A 26,083-nucleotide genomic window follows, 5' to 3' on the forward strand; every position below is an offset into this window, starting at 1 on the left:
GCGTTTATGGGAGGCGACTTGTCATTTTTTCTAATGTAAAGGTTTTATTTAAAAAAAATGAATTCGACAATAATATTGTTTATTCGCAGATTTTTTCATGCACATTTTAAAATAGATGAGATGCTTTTATAGATTTAGAAAATTAAGGAAGGAATTTTATCAATTTAAAAGAAATGAAAGAATTTTTGTCTATATATTAATATAAATCACTGCCTACGCCACTGGATAAATTATATTTTTTTTAAAATCTTATATTTACATGACAGCTGTCAATGAGTAGATGCATAATTATTAATTCGATAAGAAATCTAAACATGATGAATGAATAGAGCTTAGATATTTTTTAAATTTATAATGGATGATAAAGGAGAATTAGAGTTATTAAGAAATGAAATAATACGATTAGAAAACGAGCTAGAAAAAACAAACCATCAAAACATTCAAGCCGCTGAATTGGGATTGTCTGTTTTAGAAGAAAAGGAGACAATTGAAAAGAAAAATAGAGAATATGAGGCCTTATATGAACAAAGTCAAAAAGAGTTATTACAAACGCAGGAAGTAATTAAATTATTTTATAACAAATTTATATGCATGTTGAGTTAATTTTTAAAATTTTATATGTTACTTAAATATATAAATTATGTATATGAATTTATTGTGATTCCATGTAAAGAAGAAAATAGTTGGGCTGGCATATAGGGTTCTAAGATTGAATTCATAAAATCTATATGATATAATATATTTAATTATAAACAATTAATTTTTTGTTTTCTTATCAATGTTGGAAACTACAATTAATATAAAATATTATTTCATCATTATATCCTGTTATTAAAAATCAAAAAAAATTCTTTAATTTATTATTTAAAATCATGTTAATATTGTTATTTTATTGGTAGCACTTATTGTTACAAATCTTTAATATAAGAAATATATCAATACCAAGATGTGGAAAATAGTTCCACTCAATACTTAACAAAATTTTAATGATTTGCAAATTTTCAAAACCAATAAGGAATATAAAGCTTTTTTTTAACAATTTCTTTTACTTTTAAAATTTTCTTGCAAACTTTATTATACCTTGTCCCAGGGATGCCAACCCTGCAAAATTTTTCTTGGGTTCAGTTCGGGTTCAGCTTAAGGTAAAATAAAAATAGGTGGTGGGTTTGGGTTTGGTTCAGGGAAATATTTTTGAACCTGGGTTTGGTTCTGGGTTCAGCTCGGGTTTAAGAATTTTTGAATTGATAAAAAAAATCTTTATTTAAAACATAATTCTAGACATAAATTTGCTATAAAAAATTAATTTTTTATTTTATTTATAGGCAAAATATAGTTAAAATACAAAGCATAGTCATGTATCAAATTCAAAAAATTTTATCTAGATGTATTTCTTCAAATTAACAATATCCAATACAATAATTTTTACTTTGACTTATTCACTTTCATTTTCCTCTAATTAATAATAATTGAGAATAAGTTAAAAATTAAAAATAAATGGTGTAATTGAATTTAATTGTTTAAAATTTATTAACACTCCAATAAGAATCTTTGGGAATAAATTAAAAAGTTGTAAAAATGGCATGAATAAATTAAGTTGTTTAAAATTTATTAACACTTCACTTAATTGGAAATTTGTAAATATTATAAAATCTCAATTAAATTACTAATATTTGTATTTACTCAAATATCTTAATATATGATTTTAAACAATACATTGAACCCGGGTTTAAATAAAATTCTTGGATTTTGTTAAAAAATTTTGAAAAATTTATAAACGGGGTTTAGGTTCGATTTGGGTTCAGATTTTTTCCCTAAAAACCCGGGGTTTCTTCTCCTGGTTTAGGTTCAGTTCAAATCCCTGCTTTGTCCTAGCTTGACTAAAGTTACAAATTTTAATTAACATAATCAAAGGTATATGCTCAAGATATCTTACAAAAATTGGTTCCCAATTTTGGTTAAATAAATATTAGAATTGTTATTTTGTTCAATTAAAATAATTTCCTTTCCTAGATGTGAAATTAATTTTTGAATGGCATCATTCTAAGAGATTGGGGTAGTGAATACCTCACATTGTGGTAATTTTTAAATGATCAATTATAAAATAAAAAATTTTGTTTTGATTAGTTCATATTATATTAATTATAAATAAATATAAAATTGATGGAAAATATAATATTTTTGCATATTTTTTCCAATAAAATTGTTCATAAGTATTGTTGGCGTCATTGGTATTTGCATTTCTGATTCATTTTACTGAGTATCAAACTTTCTAAATTCTATACTAAATTTATGTATCCTATAAATATAATATGTAAATATTGTATCATATATCCATATTTTATACATTATCTTAAATCTTCTATATTTTAACTTTAATATATGAAAACTATATTTAAAAATGATTCATTTTTTTAGTTTACAAAATACAATTTTTTGAACCAGGCCTTAGGTAACAATCGTTCTATAAAAAAGATTTCTGTATTTTCTCATGAATTTAATATTTTTTAAAAAGGAAAATATTATAAATTATATCAATTAATATAGTATTTTGTAGTAACATTTAAACTTTGTTGAGATTCAAACTTAATATATCATTTATGATTTCGTTTAAATATTTTTTTAAAAATGATTACAAAATTATCTTTAACTTCAGTGAACTATAAACTGGGTTTAATCCCTGAGTGAATTAAATACATTTCCCCCCTCTCCGAATTTGTGAAAATTTTTCGTTAACTATTTAAGCAAATAAAAATCTTTGTCTTTTTTTTACATAATAGCTAAAACATTTTTTTAAAAAAAGCAAAAAATGGATATAATAATCTTAATTATAAAATGATAAAAAATAATTTTAAAGTAATCTTAGCAGAATTAAAGACGAAATACACAAATTTTCAAAAAATAAAACCACTCGGAAATTCCTAGTTATAGGACTTGGACCAATAATTTTTTTCAAAAACCAAAATCGAGCCTCATCCAGCCCCCGTCATTCCTATCCTTTTTAGTGCCCTAGCTATTAAAAAAGACAAAGAGATTCGCCCATCGCGGTAGAGTCTTTTTTCCGAAAAGCAGTTTCTAAAATCATTGTTTCACGAATCAAGTAAGTGGGCAAAAAATTTTTAAGAATGGGCAGGCGGGCGGCTTAAAAAATTTTAACTATGGGTGGGCGGGTTAAGAAATTTAAATTAAACAATGGGCGGGCGGAAATTTAAAATCATTTAAGTAAATATTAATAAAAAATTGTTTTTATGAATTTTTTTGGATATTAGAAATTAAAATATCCTTTTTTGGTATCATAAAAACTTTTTTCTTAGAAAATAAACTTTTTTTTATATTTAAAACTACTTTGGTGGAAACGACAAGAAAGAGATTTGCCAAAGCTATCAAGATTAGTAAGAAAAATATCGGCAATTCCTGCAACTAGTGCTTCTTCTGAACGAGGATTTAGCATTGCTGGAAGGTTAAGAAGAACGTGTTTGAATCCAGAAAATGTCGATTCATTATTTTTTTGCATTATTAATTACATATATAATATCAATTTTATATTTATATTATTTGCATCAATATTTTATTTGATCAAATAAATTATCCATAATTTAAATTGAAAATTTTTTTTATGCTTAATATAGTAATTTCCTAAAAACTTTTATAGAGGTGTAATGCTGAAATTTTTTTTTATTAGATGCTTAAAAAATTGAAAGAATGGTCATAATTAAATTTTATAATAGCGGGCTTGGGCGAGTAGAAAAATTTAGACTAATGGTCGGGTGGGCGGGTAAGGAATTTTAGACTAATGGGCAGGCCTGGCGGATATATTTTTTGAAAACTATGGGCGGGCTGGATGGGCGGGTTTATTTTTTAAAACATTGAATGGGCGGGCTTATGGCCCAATGCAGACATCTAATCCCACCCATCATCGGAGATCTCTCACATATTACAGGACTATCACTCAATCTCCTCAAATGTGAGATTTGCTTCCTACAATTATTCCTTTAGGCACCACATACCATGTCATTAACAGGAATGAGATGACACATCTTGGATCACCAATAGGGAGTGAAAGGCCATCGAAACTTTTTAAATGCCTTAATAATTTGTCTAATTTAAACATTATTTAATTACTCATCAATCCTTTTTTTAATCAAAAACTACTTTAATACCCAAAATTCTTTACGCCCTCGCATCGACAATACAGTGATTTGCTAGCTTCTCTTGAAATCCAAATTAAGCGCCTCCTCTAGAATATATTGAAATAAAATTTCCCGACTCATCTTGGCTTCTGGCCGCACTCCCCATCAAGATCAGTAGTATTGTATCCGATTCCCGTTACAACTTTCTCTTTCAGCCTTTATCCCACCCCATCCAGCTGCTCAAATTATCATCAATAATGTATCCACTCCTATAGATTCTGACCTATCTCAGGCCCTTACCTTTTGAGGCGCCAACAGCTTTTCTATCCGCTGTCGTCCTGCCTTCAGCATTTAAAAAGACTGGGATGCTCCTTTGATATCCCGTTCCGTTAAATACTTATTTCGAAAAGGCCCTTTGAGGAAAATCTCAATAACATAATATTAAATGTAAGGCTACAAATGGTTGGAAGCCATCCCTAGTTCCAATCTTAGTCTCCTCATGACTGGCGAAAGCTACATAGGCTGTAATGCCATAGTACCCTCTATTTGCATCGATTGTGGCCAGCCCATCCAATCAAAAGCCTACCATCCTTTCCCATCTAATCAAATGCCTACCATCCCTTGCACTGCAAGTTCTCTCGTGGACGACAACCCCGTCATAAATGCGATCCACTAGGGCAGACCTCTAATGAAGGATTTTACCTTCGTCAGCAGATTTTACGTCGAAATCCATCGGTCCAATTTTTTAAGCATTCATATTTCTCTATGGTGATATATTTACCTTTTTTAATATTTTTTAGTTCTTTTTAATGTTTTTCTATATAAAATATATATATTTTTTTTAATATAATTTTAAAAAAAAATGTATCCTTATTTATTTTTTTAACTTTAGGGGAGATCATTAGTCGGCGCAAGGGGCTTGTCGGTTCAGCTGATTTTATTTAAAAACCAGACATGTTTAGAAATTCAAATTTAATTATGTAATAGCATTGTATAATATGTATATTTTAGGCCAATAATATTTTACACCCCTCAGCTATTTAAAATGGATTTTTAGGTAAAAATCAAAATGTTTTTACACCACAATATTAGATGGCATTAAAATATGAAGAGTTTAAAAGATAATAAAATTGACATTATATGAAATTTAAAATCCTCTTTTCGCATCTGAGGAAGTTTCATAATCATTATATCATGTTTATATATATTTTTAAAATGTATCAATTATATTAGTAACTAGGGGCTAGTAGAATCAGGGCTAGTCGGATCAATCAAATTTTCTTTTTTTTAAGTTATAAAAAAAATATAATAATTTTGGTTATTGGCCAGGCAATTTTTTTTATATAGATTATATTATTTGATTTTAAACGGCACGAATTTGAAGCAGATTCCTATAGGATATTTTTTAAATAATCCGGGCCGTTTATTTTAAAACTAAATATTTTAGCAAAATCAAAAATATATATATAATATATTTTTAAAAAATCCGGGCCAGGCCTGAAAATTAATATAAAACCCGGGCCGGGCCATAAAAAATTTTGGAAAAAAAATCCGGACCGGGCCATAATGGTACCTCTGCAGGTCTGTTATAATATATTTATATGATAATAATATAAAATAAGTATTTAATGGCCACTATTAAATACAATTCTCTATTATAATGCAATATGAAAAAATTTTATACATTTCAAATAAATGTCATATTTTGTCATTTTTATATGAATTATTTTTATGTAAATGGTGTATTTATATCAATAAAACATTGTCCATTAAAATAATTAATAATAATACTAATTACCCAATGGGGGACTTAATAAAATAATTGAATCTACAAGCCTCTGGTTTGGGATTTGTTGGCGCAAAAATTCACTATAAAATAATTTTATAATTTATCAATATAAAAGTTAGATAGATGTTTAGGCTATCTTATGGTATTTTATATATTCAAATACAACAATTATTTTCAGAACTTTTTACAAAAATTGCACCGACTAGCCCTGGTCTACCCTATTTGTATTTAATCTTTTAAAATTGAATACGCTTTTTTTTAAATAAAAAATTTACCGCTCTAAATTTTTTTCCATTAATTTTCTAAAATATATTTTGCAGAGACCTTCATGGACCGGGCCGGCCCGCAGGCTAATATTATAGCGGACCTGGGCCGGGCCTGAATTTAAAAATATCTTTTATATGGGCTTGGGCTTAAAATTATTATATTTAGATTTAGATTATTTAAAACAGTTGCTAATTTAAAGAAATATTCCCTTTTTTTCTTCTAATAATAATAAATTTCAGTATTGTAAACAAAATGATTGCCTAAATATATTTAAATATTGTTTATTTTTATTATATAATAAAAAAATTAAATTTTTGGATATGGGCTTGGGAATTTTTTTTAATATTAGATATGGACCGGGCTTGGGCCTAAAAATTTTTTTACTGCGGGCCTGGGCCGGGCTTGGTCAAAAAATTAAGGCCCATGAAGGTCTCTGATATATTGTAAATTCAAAAAAAAATTATTTGTTATTGAAAATATTTTTTTTATGTTTTGATTCATGTTTTAATTTTGTTGAATATTACTGAAAAAAATAATTTTTTTATGGTCCGAGTCCTAACTGTTTAATAATATTTCGTATATTGCATATTTGAAAAATTATGAATATAAAATTTCAATAAAAATATTTTGTTAATCCATTTCCGACCTATATAAAGTTTCTAGTTTATTAACATTAGATTAATTTTTTTGAAACTATGATTGACTTAGTATATATCCAAAATTATTTAAGATTATGTAGTGTAAAAAAAATCGATATATTTTTTAATTATAAGTTATATATATATATTTATTAAACAATTAAGTAAATTATGATTCTGAGCTCATCATTTTATTTAGGGTTGTACCGATCTTAACTGCAGACTATGGGCAAAATCAAAAGCACCGATTTTTCCTATTTCACTCTGCATTCACAGTTAGCGGGAATTCGCGGCGAAGATACGAAATGTGATCTAAATAAAATAATGTTACATTAATTTTTGTATAGTTCGCCTCGAATTCGCTCTAGTGAATGCAGGGTCATATAGCCAAAGCGATATTTTGTGCATTATCGCGATGGATAATGTATTTTGTTTTTTTTATTTCCCCCAAAATTAATATGACATTTGAACCATGTTTATGGTTGAATTTAACTCGTTATATTTTTAAATCCTTAGTTCCAAATAATCTTACACTTTCTTGCCAACTTTAAAAAAAAATACTAAATAAATCTATTTTTTTAAAAAAACTCACAAACAAATTGAATTTATTCATTTATTATTATTAGGAAATTATATAGAAAATAAATATGATTTAACTTATATCCACGATCATAAAATAACCAAAAAACAATTATAATATCGAATCGGTTTTTTTGAAAATGACCCGTATCTTTTAAAACCCTATAGATATCGGTTTTATCACATCGCATCATATTTTCGGGCATGTTAATATTATATATAAATGTTCAAATAAAAATATTTAGTTATATTTTTGTCATATAAACACTACTATTTGTTTTTTGAAATTTTAAGAGTAGTTCACTCTTTTATTTTTGTTTACACGTAATATTTGATCTGGTTTACCTTGAATTATTTATTTTAAATAAAGATTATCGAATGTCGACAACTTTATATAATAGTTGTAAAGATCAAAAAAGTTTATTAAAATATTTGATTGTCGTCTGCATTTTATTCGTTAAGATGTAAAAGTCGTGAAATAAAAAAGAATTTATATATTTTCACATTTATTTTTGTAAATCTTTCAGGAGTTTTTATTCTTACACACAAGGGTTTGGGTTCAGAGATTTTAGGGTTCGGAAACAAGAAAAATAATAATTTATAAAAATTTATTTAAAATAACAGGAACCATCATTTAAAAAAAATTTATTATTATAATATAACTAGCTAATAACCCGTCAAGAATGACGGGGTTGAGGGGTAATTAGTTAGTTTGTGTATATGGTACTAAATATGCTTTATATTAAAATTTAGAAGAAAAAGAGATAAAATTGTTGCAATGTAACCCGTGAGCATTAATGGTATTAAAAATATCAAAATTTAAATTTGTGATAGGAATCATATTGGGTAAAATTAAAAATAGAGATGCTTCAAAATTTTTGAATTTTAAATATGGGCTAGACATTGGTCTCAAAATTTTGTTTTGCAGACACAACTAGGCCTGATCAAAAAACCACATCCCATGCAAATTTCCCAAAATTTTGCCATTTATTTCTATTGTAATTTAATAATAATGTCTTAAATTTAATTTTATATTTAGAATAAAATTTAAATTTGTGATAGAAATCATATTGAATAAAATTTAAAATAGAGATGCTTGGAAATTTATTAATTTTAAATATGGGGTAGACATTGGCCTGAAATTTTTTTTGCAGACATAGCCAGGCCTGATCAAAAAACCAAGTCCCATGCAACTTTCATAAAATTTTGCCATTTATTTCTATTGTAATTTATTAACAATGTCTTAATTTTAATTTTATATTCCATTTATTTCTATTGTAATTTAATAACAATATCTTAAATTTAATAAAAATTAAATTTGTGATAGAAATCATATTGGGTAAAATTTAAAATAGATATGCCTGAAAATTTTCTAATTTTAAATATGGACCAGACATTGGCCTGAAATTTTTTTCTCAAACCTGGCCAACCCATAATAATTTTGTAATTTTTCCCAAGCCTGGAGATAGGTAAATCTCTGAAAATCATATTGTTGGGAAAATTTTCTCAAGCCCGCCAAAGACCATAATAATTTTGTTAGTTGAGAACTAAAATATATAAAAGTCATAATTCATTTAAAAATAAAATCAGAATATGAAAGTTGCATGGGCTTGGTTATTTAATCAGGCCTGGTGATTTTTGCAAAAAAAAATTTCAGGCCAATGTCTAGCCCATATTTAAAATTAAAAAATTTTCAATCATTTCTATTTTATATTTTACCCAATATGATTTCTATCACAAATCTAAATTTTATTCTAAATATAGAATTAAATTTAAGACATTTTTTTAAATTACAATAAAAATGGCAAAATTTTGTGAAAGTTGCATGGGACTTGGTTTTTTGATCAGGCCTGGCTATGTCTGCAGAAAAAAAATTTCAGGCCAATGTATAACCCATATTTAAAATTCAAAAATCTTAAAGCTTCTCTATTTTAAATTTTATCCAATATGATTTCCATCACAAGTTTAAATTTTGATATTTCTAATACATGCTCACGATATACATTGCAACAATCTTACCTCTTTTTCTCCTAAATTTTAATATTTATATAAAATTTATTAATAAAGTATATTTAGTACCATACACACAAACTAAATAATTACCCTCCCCGTCAGCTAGTATGGTAATACAGGGCAAAATTTTAAAAATATCATCTATTAATTAATATATATATAATTAATATTTTAAATTTAATTATATTCAAGTTGGTGCATGCTTAAAACATACTCCTTTGAAACGGGAGGTTTGTGGTTCGACTCTCGTAGAGAGCAAAAAAATAACATTACACTATATAGTCTCCTTAAATTTTTAATACATAAGGAAAATACGAAAACGATCATGTTTTGATTATCGAGATTATATATATTAGATACTACAATCAAATTTAAAAAATAATATTATATTTCAATTTTAAAAATAAATGAATTTCATAATATCTTCTAAAATATCGTCATTGAGAATTCCATGTAGGTAGACTGTATATTTTAATGATTGAGAATGATCGTTCAAAGCTAAACTAGAAATTAATTAAGTTTAATATAATATACAATGTACTTGCTGGGACATCTAGAATAATTTTCGTCAACGTGTATAATTCTGGATAAATTTAACTATTATCTACTTTAATATGTGAAAATATTTCTAAAAATGAGCTAATTAGAATCTGTTCACTTTGATGCTGTTAATTAATTATTTACTTTTTCTAATAGCACGAAATCATCATTAAGATAGATCATTTGTAGCTGAAATTAATGTTGATGCATTCAATAATTTATATCTTTTCTCCGTAATTTCCTTAAGCGAGCTTTAGCATCATCTTCCTGATCAATGGTTACTAGGATTTGATACCTCAGCTCCAAATATAGTGAAACATGAAGAATATCAATATTTAAATGCATTTCCTTTCTAAATCTCATATGCATTTATATCTCAATTAGCAATTATATTATATGCTGTGTTATTTTAATATAATAAATTTGATTGTCAAAAAACACCTTTCACCTTAAAATAAAATTATACCTTAAAATTTAAAACTTATTTTTTATTATTATGTAATATGATATCAATGTTAAAAATAAAATATATTTTTAAAATTTGATTAAAAATTTTTTTAAAAAAAAATACTAAATAATGGGCCTAATAATATTGTTACGTATAGCAAGCTGGAAATAAAGCGGAAAACTAAGATTTATGAATGAGAGACTTGTTATATTTTTCAGAGGCCTGCACGCCTGTCGCTAATACGCGGACCAGACCGTATAATTAAAAAATAAATAAACCATGGGCCTGGCCGATTTTTTTTCTTTATACAAAGGCCGGGCCGGATTTTTAAATCGCTATTATTATATATGTATAATATATTTAAAAATTGTTGTATCATTCAAAAAAAATACGCAATCGCAATATTTTTGAAAGAAAAAAATCCAAGTCGAGCCGTGCAAATGGTACCTCTGCAGGCCTTTGATAAATATTATATTAATAATTGTGTAATAAATTAAAATTTTGCATATTAATTTTCGGAACTTTCCCGGAATCATCGTTTCCTTTGTGTCCTTATTCCATAATAATCTTAATATATATTTTTTCATAAGTTAATTATTGTAAAATTATGTATTTTTATGAATTTGAAATTTTTTTTAAAAAATAATAAACTAAATTTGAAGATTAAAAAAGTGTTCAACTGAGCTGTATGGATTTTCGATACCCTTACCTAAAAAAACAGACTGCGATTGTCCAAAGTATCACCTCTATATTTGATACCCGAAAAATATCTTATATATATCTTATTATTATGATTCATTTACTTTTTTATTTTCTATATCTAAACCACTTAATATTATTCAATGACATAAAAATAACTGGTATGATGATTCCTTCTTTTAAATTTGTATCAATATAAATCAGTTATTGGCGCGCCATTTCGACAACAATCTACGCACACTGCAAAAAAGGCATGTGTCTGATACTTCAAGCATGCTTCCATGAATACGATTTTTATTTATAATAAATTTTATTTTGCATGAACATATTTGTATTCAATGATGTTTTAAGCAGAGGCAGGGTTATCATTTGCACAGCCCACCCCGGATTTTTATTAAATATATTATATTTTTAATTTTTATAACTAAAAATGACGAATTAAAATATTTGGTTTTAAGGCTCGGCCCAGATTTTTTTAGAAAATTTTTTTTAGGCTGGCACAGGTATTTTTTTAAAAAAATTTCCGGTTCGGGTATATTTAAAAAAATTAAATAGTCAGACCTGTAGGTCTTTGGTTTTATGATTATTTTACAATAAAAATTTTGTCTAAAGCTTTCTAAAATTTTTTAAAATTTTATATCGTCGCAATTTTTACGATACATTAGTAATAAAGTGACAAGTTCAATAATAGTAGCGCAGTATTAAAAAAAGTTGTGAAATACGATATTATAGCTTTATTGTCCCAATTTCCGCAGATATTTATAAGCAGATAATTATAAATATTCTAAAAAGTGCAAGCAACCATAATTCAACAGTTAAGGCTTTTAATAAAAAAAACTATAAGGAAATATTTATTTTAAAGAATTATAAATCGTCGATATTTATAAATATAAATAAAAAAATATTGATAAAAATCTCGATTGGAATATTCGTGTGTCCTATATGCTTACTGGATCATGATTTAACGATTTAAATCTATTGTGCCTCTTTTTTATATAAAATATTTTTTTTAAATTATTAATTATTTTATTTGTATTAAAAACAAGTTTTTTGGGTGAATGATAAATATTATTGTCAATATCAATACTCAAAATAAATATCAAATTCTTCTATTTTTTTGTTAAAAAAATGAATTTCTGCGTCATCGGCAAGGACTTTAATCACATTTATATATTTTCTTTGTAAAAAATGATATTTTATGGTAATTATTTCGCATATAAATTAATCTAATCAATCGTGAAATCATAAGCTAATAACTGATTATTACAATAACAAGATTTCCTATTATATTATATATAAATACATTTAATTAGTTAGTTAATCATGGAGATTTTTATTTTACTTTGACCAATATTTTTTGCAAATAGAATTTTAATAAGTTGAAAAGTGACTGAGCGAGCCATTTATTTTTTCATAGCAAAAAATAATAAATGGCTTGATTGCTATCACTTAACTAATTATCTAAAAAATAGTATCGTATCGAAAATTTTGCAATTATTTTATTGGATCTGCAGTAGTTAAAACCAGGGACGAGAATCCTCCTTCTAAAAAATGGGCTAGGTGGGTTCAGTGAAAAATCTCTGAACCCTGCTCGGGTTCAGAGTTCGGAGACCAAAAAATAATGACTTATTAAAATTAGTTAAAATAACAGAAACATCATATTTTTTAAAAATTTAATTAGTATTGCCAAAAAAATAATTTATCATCATAATTATAATACAATTTAAAATATAACATTATATTTCTATTTTAAATTATACGAAAAATGGCAGACTATTAAATGTAACAAAAAATTTATACGAAAAAATGATCAAAAAATGTTTTTTTTAATTAATATTTTTTACGTGATACGTGATATATAGCGCGTTTGCCCTCTACTGCTGAAGGTTCAACAGAGCTACGCTAGGTTTTCCTCATTTCCATCTAATTGGAACAGTTTAATTTGGGTGTAAAATAAAAAATATGAGGAGCCCTATACATGTTTGTGGGCAAGCCGCACGTACTTGTACGCACACCATTTCGAAAAATGTTGCTTAAACGTCTATAGGCTTAATAAAAAGAAGTGGGACAAAAAAAGAGCCTATACCCATAAACTATAGTATACTTTAATTACTTTAAGGGTGGGAGGTGGCTTTTTTAAAGTTAAAATTTATTAGTGTAAATCTTAGATAATTACTATCCATATTTAAGAATTATTGTTCTTATCTATTTAATCCAATTTATCCTTATATTTTGAAGAGTATATTAATTACTAGAAAATAACTTGAATCAGGAATTTAAATACTACGCGTCTTTAGAATTTATAGATGTGTTAATAGTGATATTGAATTTAAATGTATCGCTTTTTTGAAATTTATAGAAGTAATGGTGATGATATTTCTTTGTCTGATTGAGTGAAAGTTTTGGACTCTGAGATATCATTTGAAATACCTCTCTTTGATGCGGAATAATTTCTTGATGGATTTCTAACAATTATTCAGTTTTATAAATTGTTTCATATTGATGTTTAATTTCAACACATCTTTTATAGTTTTGTAGTACCATAGTATTTTGTACTTCGTGTATTGTTTCCCTTTGTATGTATAAAGTCATGTTATGGCATCATGTACTAGATTGTGGTCGGAGTTTCTTATTATGTGAGCTAAGAACTGTATTCGGCGTTTTTTTAAGTTATGTGTATTGGAGTATGATTTGACTTTATCCAGAGATTTGAGTTCGAGATGATTCGTGGGTAGAAGATACCATTTATTGTGCGAAGGCAATTGTTAATGAATGATTGAAGATGTATGTTTTCTGTTTTGGTAATTTCCCATATATCCCCTTCATAGAGTAATATGGGAACTATCTTTGAGTTAAAAAACCAGCAGTCTGGTAAAAATTGAGATCTCTTTGGTTTTCCAAACTTTCATGTACTTATAGAGGGCGCCCCTCGCCTTTTGTATTCTGATCATCATTTCCTTTTTTCCACTGCCTTTGTTATCTAGTGTTATACCTAAGTATTTAATTTTGTTCACAAACTGCATTTCCTCCAAATGTAAGATTATCTAGCGGTGGAACAATTGGGGAGGGGAGAATAAAAGTTTTGTTGAAATTTATTTCAAGTCCAACTCTTTGACTTAGAATTTCTAGTAGGTATAACAAATTTTTGGTTTCATCTATACTCCTGGAGATTACAAAACTATGTCATCAGCATATGATACTATTCTGTTGACAAAAGATGAGATCCTAAATCCACTAGATCAGCTGGCACCCAGTGCTTCTTTTATGACTTTGTTTATTATAATGTTGAATAGGAGTGGCGATAGAGTGCAGCCTTGTTTTACTCCTTTTTTAATTCTAAAGCAAGGGGATATTTTATCATTTATTATAAAACATGCAACTAGTTTTGAATAGCGTTTTTTAGAATGAGGATGATGTTAGGTTCAATCCCACATTCTGACAGTGATTCCCATAGTGCCTCGTGGTTAATATTGTCAAAGGCTCTGCTGAAATCTAAAAAGGTGAAGTAGGCCGGTATTTTATATTTACAGCATTTTTGAATCGTTATTTTTAAGGCTAATATTGGCTCGAGTGTATTTTTATTTGGCTTGTATGCGCAAATTTGGGGAAATGACGTGGTGTATATCAAGATTCTGTTTTTTATGAGGACCATAAAGATTTTTGCAGAAAGTTAGGGCCATAGCTCGGTAATCTGTGAATTTTAGTGAGTTTTTAATCTTTGGGAAATTACATAGGAAGGATTTGTTCCATTCCTCTGGAGTATTTCCGCTTTCCCAAATTTTGTTGAAGAGGGTAAATAAGAAAAACGATATTGTCACGGGTGCAATTTTCATGTATTCTGCCGAAATGTTATCAAGCTCTGGCGCTTTGTTTTTGCGTAATTTTTTGATTACATTAGCAATTTCGTTTATGAAGAAGCCAGATGGGGATGGGACAGGGTTTGTATTCAAGCTAGCTGGTAGAAGCCTTAAAGCTATTTGTTCATTTTGATCTATAATTACTTTCCCGTTACTTAAAACAATGGAGGGGAGTTTTTTAAAACTACCAGGTTTACAGAAATATTTTAATTTTTTGTAGGCGTCGTAGATCCTATTCTTTTTCATATCCTTATCAATATCAAAGGCTTTTTTCGCGATGTAGATCCGTCTATCTCTCCTTAGTAGTCTTTGTATGTACTTCCATAGGTCACTGTTTGAGCCGTTCTCTATTCTTAGCTGATTTATTTTTTCTAGGGTATCACTAGACATCCATTCGTATCTTGAGAAAAAACTCACATTTGGCAAAACATTATATGATTCTGCAAGATCTTCTTTGAAAAGTTTCCAGCATGCTTCTACATTTTCGTGTCTGATTACATTTAAAAAGTTAGCTTCTTTCCCTCTTAATACTTGATCAAAAAGTCTTGCATCTTCCGGTGATTGTATTTTATTGGGTTTGTGTGTTATATTTGTTCGCAAGGGATAAGCACTAGAACCAGTTGAAGCTTGTATACTTCCGTTGTGATAACTCCATATATTTTTTATGGTGATATTTGCTATGATCATTTTATGATCTGACAGATTTATATTGGTTGATGCCTTGATATCATCGAACCATCGGTGAATATTAGATATGAAGAAATCAATTTTGAGATTTCTGTCGAGCTCTTACAAAAGTGTAGGTATTTATTTCACTGTGACAAAAGAAGGAGTTTTCTATTTTGGAATTTTTTTTATTGCAGAAATCAAGGAATTAATTGCTATCTTCACAATTTGATTGTTTTTTAGTGGCATTCCTAATGACATTGCTGCTGATATAAACTGCTTCTTTACCAAACTTCATATTAAGATCGCCTAGAATAATTATGTTATATCTGCTTGGTATGGAATATTGTTTATCATTATATCAATAAAGCCTGATCTTTCACTTCTATTGGGTGGGACATAGAAGTTCGCGATTATTGCAGGCCTGAAATTTGTGTTCAAGTATAGCAGACCACATCTTTCCGATATGGGTATAAATTTTATGATGTGTTTCTGCATTCGTTTATTTGAGGAACGCTATCCCGGACCAACTATTAGAGGTAGTGCCCGAGCAAAAAATTTTATAATCATTGAGATTAGCCGTGTTTTCCCCTGGATAGTGGGTTTCCTGAACCAATAATGTCTATTTTCTCCTCTTCTAGCATCCTTAAGAGGACCGCTAGTTTGTTTTTCATTCCATTTATATTAAGGGACGCTATTTATAACTTGCCTGTGAATTTGTTCTAGAGAAACCAACGAATATTCTAGAATTCTATTACATAATTAAACTTGAAAAGGAGAAAGGAAGGATGGTTGCACAAATTCTAAACATTAAGTTTTTATAAAATTTTAATGGAAAAACCAAAATTTTGTTGTCACCAGTTGATTTGTATAGATCAGAGTTTGAAAAAAAAAAATTTTTCAAAATTTTGAATAAAAAAAATCTTTGGAAAATCATAAAATTAAAAGAATTTCAAAATTTGTGATTTTCTTTATAAAACATTTTTATGCATAAAAATCTCAAAAGAAAATTTGGAAATTTTAAAATTCTGTTTGAGCATTCTCAAAAAAAATCTCTTATTACCATAAATAAATTCATCAATCCTGGTAGTGGTGCTTGTATAAACGGCCCGATTAGGATGCTAGCCAAAATATAATTATGTAAGTCTCGAGATATGGCATATAGAGGTTCAAACCTTTCTGTCATCTATGAGCAAAATCTCCAGGCTTACATAATATTATTTTGGTTAAAATCTTAATCGAGCTGTTATTTAACCAAATCAGACCGCTTAACAACGCTACTTGGTAGTGTATTTCAATTAAAACGTTCTTTTAAGTGTGTGTCTTTTAAAAATAAAATTACTAGAGGATAGCAAAAAGGCACTATGTATTTAAAAAATGACACTATGACTAAAAATATTATATATATAAATTATCACCACCCCCTCCCCTAGCCTTTGTATAGCTTTCTCTAAACATTAAAAAGAAAGCGGCTATTTAGATTTAACTAAAACAGGGCTTCGAACCGTTAAGTATAGCTGTTCGGTTTGTTTCAGTTTTTAGTCTAAAATTTTATAAAGATTCGTTTTCTGTTATTTTTGAAGAAATTTATTTCGGTTTGGGTTGAAATTTATAATGGTTCGTTCTGGTTTTTATAAATTTGATTTTTAAAAAAACTAATCAAACCATAGATATTAATCTTAGAGAAAAATCTTTTTAATTTATATTTTTATAATACCTTATTTAATTTAACAATAAAGATTATTTATTATTTAATTAACTAGTAATTTGCCTTATCTCTATTAAATTGAGTATATAAAGTTAAAACAATAAATCTTGGTATTGATTGATATGAAAATAAAGGCGATTTAATTTCACAAAAAATTTTTTTATTTGAAAGGAAATCACGAATTTAAATTGCTCCCAGGGAAATTTAAAATTTCAAATTGACCCGGTTCAAAATATTTATAACACTTCGGTTCGTTCTTTCTATATTTCCTTTAAACTGTTCGGTTACAGATATGTTTCAGATAACGGTTGATTCCGGTTTCGCGGTACGGCTCAATGCCCTGTCTAAAAGATTATTTATTTATACCGAAAAGATATATAAATAAAAAATAATAATATTTATTTAATGTACAAAATTAGTGTCCTAGTTCAAAATCTATTTAGCCAGCACTGCCTTATTTCTTAAAGGGAGTTCCTAAAATAATTATTTTGGCTATGCCCTGTTCCAATTTAATTATGATATTTAACGTTATTTTACCTAAGACTAAACAGCTTTTGAATTAGGACACCCTATTTTGGTTTGTTTTAAGTGTTTGGTGGCATTGTGATTTTTCGTATTTTTTTGCTTTCATTTTTGGCCAGTTTAGAGTAAGCTAAATAGCTAGCTAAACAGCCGGCTGTTTAGTAATAGTCAAACCCAGGATATGACCTTATTATTATTACAAACAAACAAACAAAAAAATAAAATTATATTCATTCAAAATGTTTTTTTTTATCGTACAATCTTTATGGTAATAAATGAAGGATGTTAGTCTAACCCCTAGAAAATTACATAATTTTGAAATCATTTATATTATAATAAAAATATTGTGTTTTGAAAAAAATTTATTAATATGTTTTGAATTATAAGCGCTTTCCGTGGCGAATAAATGGAATTTTTGCTTGTTATTACGTTTACAGCGAAATTTTTTTTTAAAAAAATTATTATTTTAAAAAACAAAAAATGAAAATTTAAACATTTTTTACGAGTATTCGAAAAGGTTTTCAAAAATAATCATTTAATATTTTGAAGAAAAAACATGCATCCTGGGTCGAGCTCAGACTTGAAATAAAAATTGGGGTTAGGCCAAAAAATTAAATTTACGGGGAACTATCATAATATCCGTATTCTTATCAGGATAGGTTTTTAAAAAATTTCTTAATATGATTGGGTTTTTATTCATCCTTCCTTTCAAAAAATGAAAAAAAGGGTGAAAATTTTTTTAAATAGCCTTTTTCTCCAATTCTTTCCATCTTGTGGAATGTTTCCGAACACATGGTTTTGAAGAGTCAGAAAAAGTTTTTTTCCCCCTATAATTAAAAAAATTGATTTGAATTAAGAATAAATATTATACGATTTTAGGCGGAAGTTTAATATATAAAAAAAGAATGTTAAAGAGGGGTAGGAAGTTCATCACTCTTTTGATGCCAACTCGAATTCTATATATTTCTAAAAATTTATCTATTTGCAAAAAAACGTTTAATTAATTAAAACAATATGTTTTTCGTTTTAAATTGTAAGAAATATATTTTTTGGAGGGTAATATAGAGATCTGCAAAGTTTATTTAAAAAAAAAATTCGGGCCGGGTCGGGTCGGACCTTGGAAATTTTATTAAATATATCTAAATTTATCAATATTATATTAAATTTTTTATGTAAAATAAAAAATTTTGATTTAATTTATTGAAACTAAACGCTATATAACATATGTCTTTTATTTTAAGTAATTATAAAAATTAATTTCTCTATTTAAATAAATTCGGGCCTGACCCGGCCGGTAAATTTTTTAAAATAAATTTAGGGTTCGGGCCGGGCCGGCAAAACTTTTTTAAAAAATTTAAGGTTTGGGCCGGGCTTGAAAAATTAGGCCCGATGCAGATCACTAGGGTAAACTAATAAACTAAGGGGAAAAAATTAAATTATAATTTTTATGAAAAAAGTTTAATTCTTAGTTGTTGGGGAGAGGGTTAAAGTTAAGGATCTATGATTGGTCAAAGTATGCGTAGGTGGAGGTCGCCGCCAGACCGGATGTTGCTAAGCAACTCTATTTTAAATAACGGCTAACCCTATATTTTAATTTAAAAATTTTAAACCTTCCTGTCTTCTACGAGCAAAATCTTCAGGCGTGCCTAATATTTTTTTCTGAAATATTGGGTTATCCATTTTTTAAAAATCAAGCCGTTTAACAGCATTATCCAGACTGATTTTTTAAAAGTATCTTCGATCCTCTTAGACTTTTTTTGCAATCAGGTTTAAGCCACGTTTTTTTAATATCCATATTATGTCCGGTTGGAAACAACCTGTCAATCTTTCTTTCTTAAAGAAAGAAAAAAGGACTCATGAGGTTAGGGGATAGGCTTAAAATTATATATTTATTTCTTTTGCCGGATATACATTTGAAAAAATTATTATTGTTTTTATAAAAAAGGCGCTACGCAGGGCTCAATTTACCCAGTTGAAACAGACTCAGGAATCGTTCTCGGAAGAAGAAAATAGGCTGGAACACAATACTCTTACCATCAAGGACTTGAATGAACATATAAAGGGTCTTTGCGATCAGCTTAAAGTGGTCAAGAGCGAAAGAGATAGGTAGATTTCATATAGCGATGGCCCTGAGTGATATTTTATAAGAATGAGTTCGGAGTGAGGGAATAATTCAAAGGGGCGGAGCATTCACATGCTTCACGCATGCCATTTTTGATGGATAACATCAAATCATACTTCGAACGTTAACATTTTTTTCTAAGATTTTTTGTTTGTTTGAGAAAAAATAATGGCAAAAACAATACCATCGGCAGAGTAATCCGGGAAAATCAAACAGAATTTTTCGTATTACACACTATCTTTACTTGATATCCTTTTTTCCAATTCTAATCTAAGCTATCTCAATCTTATAATAATCTATAATTATATTTATTTTTGAACGTGGGGAAAAATAGACTAAACAAAGAGAACGAAGAATACGAGCAATTGTCGGATCGTTTCAATAATGAAAGCAAGGAGAATGTCGAAGAAAGGGCTAAAATGATTGACAAGTTGAGGAATTCGGAAAAGAGGGAGAGCAAGCTTCTGATAGATATGTCTGAGTTGGAGGACGAAAATCTAGCTCTGCAAAAGCAAGTTTGAATATTACTGGGGGGGGGGGGATATTTCATTATATTTTTACTTTCTTTTTTTTTATCCACTCTTTCATGTAAGGTCGTAGCTCTCAGGGTCAACCAAATGGAGGTGGAGTCTTTGAAAATCGAATTGGAAAATTTCAAGGAACAGAAATTCATTCAAGCCCAGAAGTTGGAAGACACCGAATCCATGAAAAATATTTTGAAGAAACAAGTTTTTAGTTATTTTTATGCTTAGAAAAAGAAAATAGAAGGTACATTTATTGCAAGATAAAAATTTGAATTGTTTTAGGCTGAGTTTAGCATTTGCTTTATAAATGAATATTCTTCGAAGATTTAGATCTCGGTAGATTTTTTAAAGATCGCTCAAACAAGATTTTCAATCAAATTTTATCTTAAAATTCCAATTATTTTTTTTATAAAAAAAATGTTTAAAGATATTTGTGCGAAAACTCTTGTTAAACCCTGGTTTTGGGTTCAAATAATTAAGCAAGGTGAAAATGTTCTTTAAAAGAATATGATAGCTGGAAAAGATCTGTAGAAAAGGAGAAGGAATAGGGATGCAAAGAAAAAATCGGTTCGGGTTGGGCTTAAATTTTTGAAAATTTAATATGATTCAAATTTGTCAAATAAAATTGATAATATTTTAAAATAAATATTTGACGCCAATTTTTATTTTTTGTAATATATATGTTGTATTCCATATTAAATCAACCAAAAAAGTCGATTCTCATCTCGACCCCCTTCGATTTTTTTAAAAATTTGTATGTTGGTAGTATATACACTAACTAATAAAAATGTAAAATTTTACTTTTCAAATCAGCTTACTTCATGAGATATGGCCATCTTTAGAAACGCGAAAATTCCAAAATACAGTATATTTAATTTTAAATATCTCAAAAAGTAATTAAGCTGAAGGCATTATTTAAATTTTATTAAATAGCTCTAGAATAGCCCTTTAATATGATATAAAAATGATTTTATTAATAAAAAGTCTATTACCAAAAACCGGAAATAGCTATAAAATAAAAATTACTCTTTTTTTTTCTTTCAAATTTTTTTTACAAATAGACATTATACTTCTTAATACTTGTACAAAATTTTAGATTGGGACCATTACTGGGCCAATAGTTATTACGCTTTAAATATAAATAGTATGGCTTAAATCCTAAATTATACCAAATATATAGTAATTTACGAAACAAATAAAAAGATAATTCCTTTATGATCGGGCCGATTATATTTTTTTTATAAATGTTTCGGGCTGTGAGCCCACTAGTAGACATTAAGTCATATTTAGCATATAAGTTTAGCGATTTTATTTTAGAGAGAAAATAATTGCAAAAATATTTATAACTTTATTTAGCTAATTATTTATATTACATGAATATCAAATGGCTTGGTTCCTTTTTCCATTAACTTTCATTGATATAAAATTATTCATACCTGGCATAAGTCTGCTGTTTTCGTCAGAATTATAAAATTCTATTACTTTATTTGCAATGTCATCCGGAATTATTCTACTTGGTTTTATGATATTTGGGTTTGACAAAACACCCTTTTCTTCAACTAATTGTTTAGCTGTCCGGGCCATAAAATTTGTGGTTGAAAATTCCTTTTCAATTTTATCAAGAGTCCAAGATTTTGGTAAAACTGTTAAAATTTGTATTTTTTCATTGCGAGAACTTGTAGCAAATTTTTCTCACAGTTGATTTATGATTTCGGCTTCATCTTTTTTTGCTTGATCCTCTAGATTTATTTTAAAATTTTTTTAATTTTTCCCTGAATTTTCAAAAATTTATTTACAGGATATTTTTTTTCATTTAACATTTTCTTTTTAATAGGTGTCTCCCCTAAAAATGGCAAAGTTTCATTTAAAGTTGAAATTGAAGTATTAAAATCTGTATAAGAGTCGTTGATCAGGTTCAGAATCGCTAAATGTTTCATTAATAGTTGAGGTAGAAGGTAAGTTAGAAATAGAAGGTAATGTGATCGGGATCGTAGAAGTAAAAGGTGAGATCAGATTTGTTGAATATTTTTTAATTTTTTCCGGCAAGAGCTAAAAATTTTTTGATTAATTGATAAGCTAGAATTCACTTCTATCATCCATTGTAAAACATTTCTAAGATCGTAACGTACTGAATGAGATTTTATTCTAAAGGGATTACAGCACTTTACTTGAATAGAAATAACTTTTCTAGACATTTAAATTTTTTTGGTAAGGAATAAAAGATAGCTATTAATTTTATATAATTATTTTAAATTAAAAATAAATTGGATAATGAAATGAATATCGATAATTTAATTTTCTTATAAATTAAAAATAAATTGGATAATGAAATGAATATCGATAATTTAATTTTCTTAGAAAAATGGCTTTATAAAATTAATCAATAAAAATGACGGCTGTTGCTGTTGGAATTGAATTTGATTTTTATGATAATTATTTTATTTGACAATTAATTATAAGTAGAAAATAATCTTGAAAATATATTTCTGACGATCACAAAGATAATTTTTTATCCGGAAAATAATCTACATAATTCACTCATAGAATTGCCAGGTCAAAAATCTCGAATTTAAGAAGAAATTTTTTTTTTGGGGGGGGGGGACGACGACGACGAATATAAATCTTAAGATGGGGTTCGGATTTCAGTTTTAATACTATTATCACTTTTGTTAAAAAAATAATTAATCATTTCGTATAATATAGAATAGCCATACTATTTATATTTAAAGCGTAATAACTATTGTCCCAGTAATGGTCCCAATCTAGGATTTTGTACAAATATTAAGATATATAATGTCTATTTGTTAAAAAATTTTGAAAGAAAAAAAAGGGCAATTTTTATTTTATAACCATTTCTGGTTTTCTATTTCCGGTTTTTGGTAATAAAATTATTTTTAATATAATAAATTTTATATCATATTAAAGGGCTATTCTAGAGTTATTTAATAAAGTTTTAATTATACCTTTAGCTTAATTACTTTTTGAGATATTTAAAATTAAATATGGTGTATTTTGAACTTTTCGCGTTTCTAAAGATGGCCATATCTCATGAAGTAAGCTGAGTTGAGAATTAAAATTTTATATTATTTCTAGTTAGTGTATATACTACCATCATGCAAATTTTAAAAAAAATCGAGTCGGGTTGAATCTTCAGTTGATTTGATATGGAATACAACATATATATTAATTTAAGTAAATATTACATTTTATTTAAATTTTTTTAAAAAAAAATTGATAATTAGAATTTTTAAACTCTTTTATATTTAATTTTAAATATATCCAGTCTGTCGGGTAGGTAATTTTTATTTATGTTGGGCCTTTTTGGAACAAATAAAAAAATGGACCGTGTCGAAAAATTCAGCTCGATACAGATCTATAGGGAGGGTTAAAAGTAAGATGGCAACCTGACTGAAATTATAAATATCAAAATGCTTTTGCCCAAAATATTTGGATTAGCTCGACACACTTTCTCGTAAAAGCCTCTTAGAATGATTTTATTAATTTATTTTGACATTTAAAACAGATAAAAAGTATAACTCCCAAAATCTATCTAAAAAATGTAAACTGACATAAATGAATTTAGTAATAAAATAGAAAACAGGTGGAGCCAAATAACGAGACATTTTTTGCTTGTTTGAGATGTATTTTCTAATTCCATATATATTTTTAGTCAGTCTAATGTTTTTTTAGATCATCAGGTTCTGGCCGAAAATTTATTATGCGAGGACTCGAATTCTAGTAACTCAAAAAACAGTTGAAGAATAAAAATTCTAAATTTGATTTGTTTTTGTTTCTCCATCCTTATTTTTTGAGGGGAACAATAATTTAACTTTAATTTTTTTAAATTTTATTTTAAAGTTAGACGAAACATCCGAGCTTCTGGAGAGGGAAAAACGATCGCTTCGATCCGCTAAACGCGAAATAGAAGATTACAGATGGAATAAAAACCGGGGTGGGCGAATAGATTTTAATAACGATCGAAATAACGAGAACGGAATAAACGGTATTGCAATGTTTTGCAACGAAATCTTTCTCATAAAGGCATTGAGGGGTTGTTAGGAGAGAGAAAGAAAACAAATGATTCTTTTTAATAATTAGGTTCAAATCTTTAATTCATATCCCCCTAATTGTTTTCAGAACACCAACTCCTGGCTTCTGATTACGAGGAATACCTCAATATATCGACCAATGCTGAACTTCTGAAAACGCTCATGCATTCCAACGCCAACATCAATGGCGACTATGACTCTTCCATGCAGGCTTCCGATAACACTTGTCTCGTCTGCGACGTAGATCTTAGTGCAAATGGAACTGGGGCTGGTAATGCGCCTTGAATAAATGGATTATGTTGGAAATTTTAATTCATATTTTTTTGTTATAAAATGAAATGTTGCTTAAAAAAAGATAATCCTTTTTTATACATTCGATATTTAACTTATCATTTCGAGCAAATTTTTTGCTAAATTGCAGACATATGTATGTACTACGTAGTTACGTAGTAATGTAGTAGTTTCATTATGGGCTTTCATTAGTTATTCAAAATTTCCTCATTATAGTAAATATAATTACTATTTTGGAACAAATTCAGAAAGAAACAAACAAATACTGTAAAACTTGTCTGATTTGGTCTCTAGATAATTCGGATAACTCTAATTTGATCAAAATTTTGAGTCTTAATCAAATTCTTTATTAACTACTATTAGTATTGATAAATATCGCAACTGTCTTAAGTTAGAAAAAAAATCTTGTTCTCAACGGTGCCCAAATTAGACAGGTTATTCTGTATATCAAAAAAAATTAAAAAAAATTAATATTCAAAAATATGCCTTAATATCAAAGGTTCCGACCTATTTTCCGAGATGAAATCGGCCGAGATAAATAATTTGAGAGAAGAGCTAGAAGCCCTAAAACGAGAAAAGGAGGCCCTCGTCACCAAAATCCAAACTCTACTCTTGAAAGAGAAGGAAAAAGAAAACGAAACCTTGCTCTCCAAAGCATCATCGGATGGAGAGAGAAATAAGGTTAAATTAGGGGTGGCATTTTAAAAACGCGAAGATTGTTAGGAAACATAATTGAGACTCTGGAAGATTGACCTTAGAGTTTTAAAACTAGATCTTGGTTTTTAAATATGTTCCTCTAGGAAAATTATTTCATCTTTTATTCGTTACCCTTGTTTTATATCGTATCAACCTGTTCTTTTAAATGTTAAGCCCATGACCTTTTAATTAAGCTATTTTTTATTTTGATTATTTTTTTTATAAAAATTATATTCAATCTTTTATGAATTAGGATGACCGTATTGTGGACAGGTTGGAAGTCGAACTTTTGGCCAAACAAAGACTCGTAGTTGAACTCAACCGAATTCTCAAAACAATAACCGACAACACCCTTTCCCCTGTATTAGATCAAACTCAGCGTATAGTGCTTAACCATTCCCATTTCAAGGCCAAAACTAAACATAACGGAGAAAACTATGACAACGATGATATTTACAACTCCTCTAAACGTAAATATATAGTGTATAAATCATCGTTATACTTTAAAAAATAGATTTCGATACTATGTTAAAAAGAATGGATATATA

General features: G+C 27.7%; 1 protein-coding gene across 1 annotated transcript in view; it reads left to right on the forward strand.

Moving 5' to 3' along the window:
* The first annotated feature begins 301 nt into the window (after window positions 1–301).
* Window positions 302–26,083, forward strand: part of LOC135923680 (protein bicaudal D homolog 1-like) — a 32,869-nt gene continuing 7,087 nt past the window's right edge. The window contains exons 1-8 of the mRNA XM_065458566.1: window positions 302–558; window positions 19,799–19,959; window positions 20,310–20,490; window positions 20,569–20,703; window positions 24,358–24,502; window positions 24,637–24,819; window positions 25,339–25,520; window positions 25,789–26,005. Of these exons, the coding sequence (XP_065314638.1) occupies window positions 355–558; window positions 19,799–19,959; window positions 20,310–20,490; window positions 20,569–20,703; window positions 24,358–24,502; window positions 24,637–24,819; window positions 25,339–25,520; window positions 25,789–26,005 (1,408 nt within the window). The 5' untranslated portion in view covers window positions 302–354. The remainder of the gene's footprint in view (window positions 559–19,798; window positions 19,960–20,309; window positions 20,491–20,568; window positions 20,704–24,357; window positions 24,503–24,636; window positions 24,820–25,338; window positions 25,521–25,788; window positions 26,006–26,083) is intronic.

Source organism: Gordionus sp. m RMFG-2023, chromosome 2, assembly GCF_954871325.1.
Source record: "Gordionus sp. m RMFG-2023 chromosome 2, tfGorSpeb1-WG-v2, whole genome shotgun sequence".
Taxonomy (NCBI): Eukaryota; Metazoa; Nematomorpha; class Gordioida; order Chordodea; family Parachordodidae; genus Gordionus; species Gordionus sp. m RMFG-2023.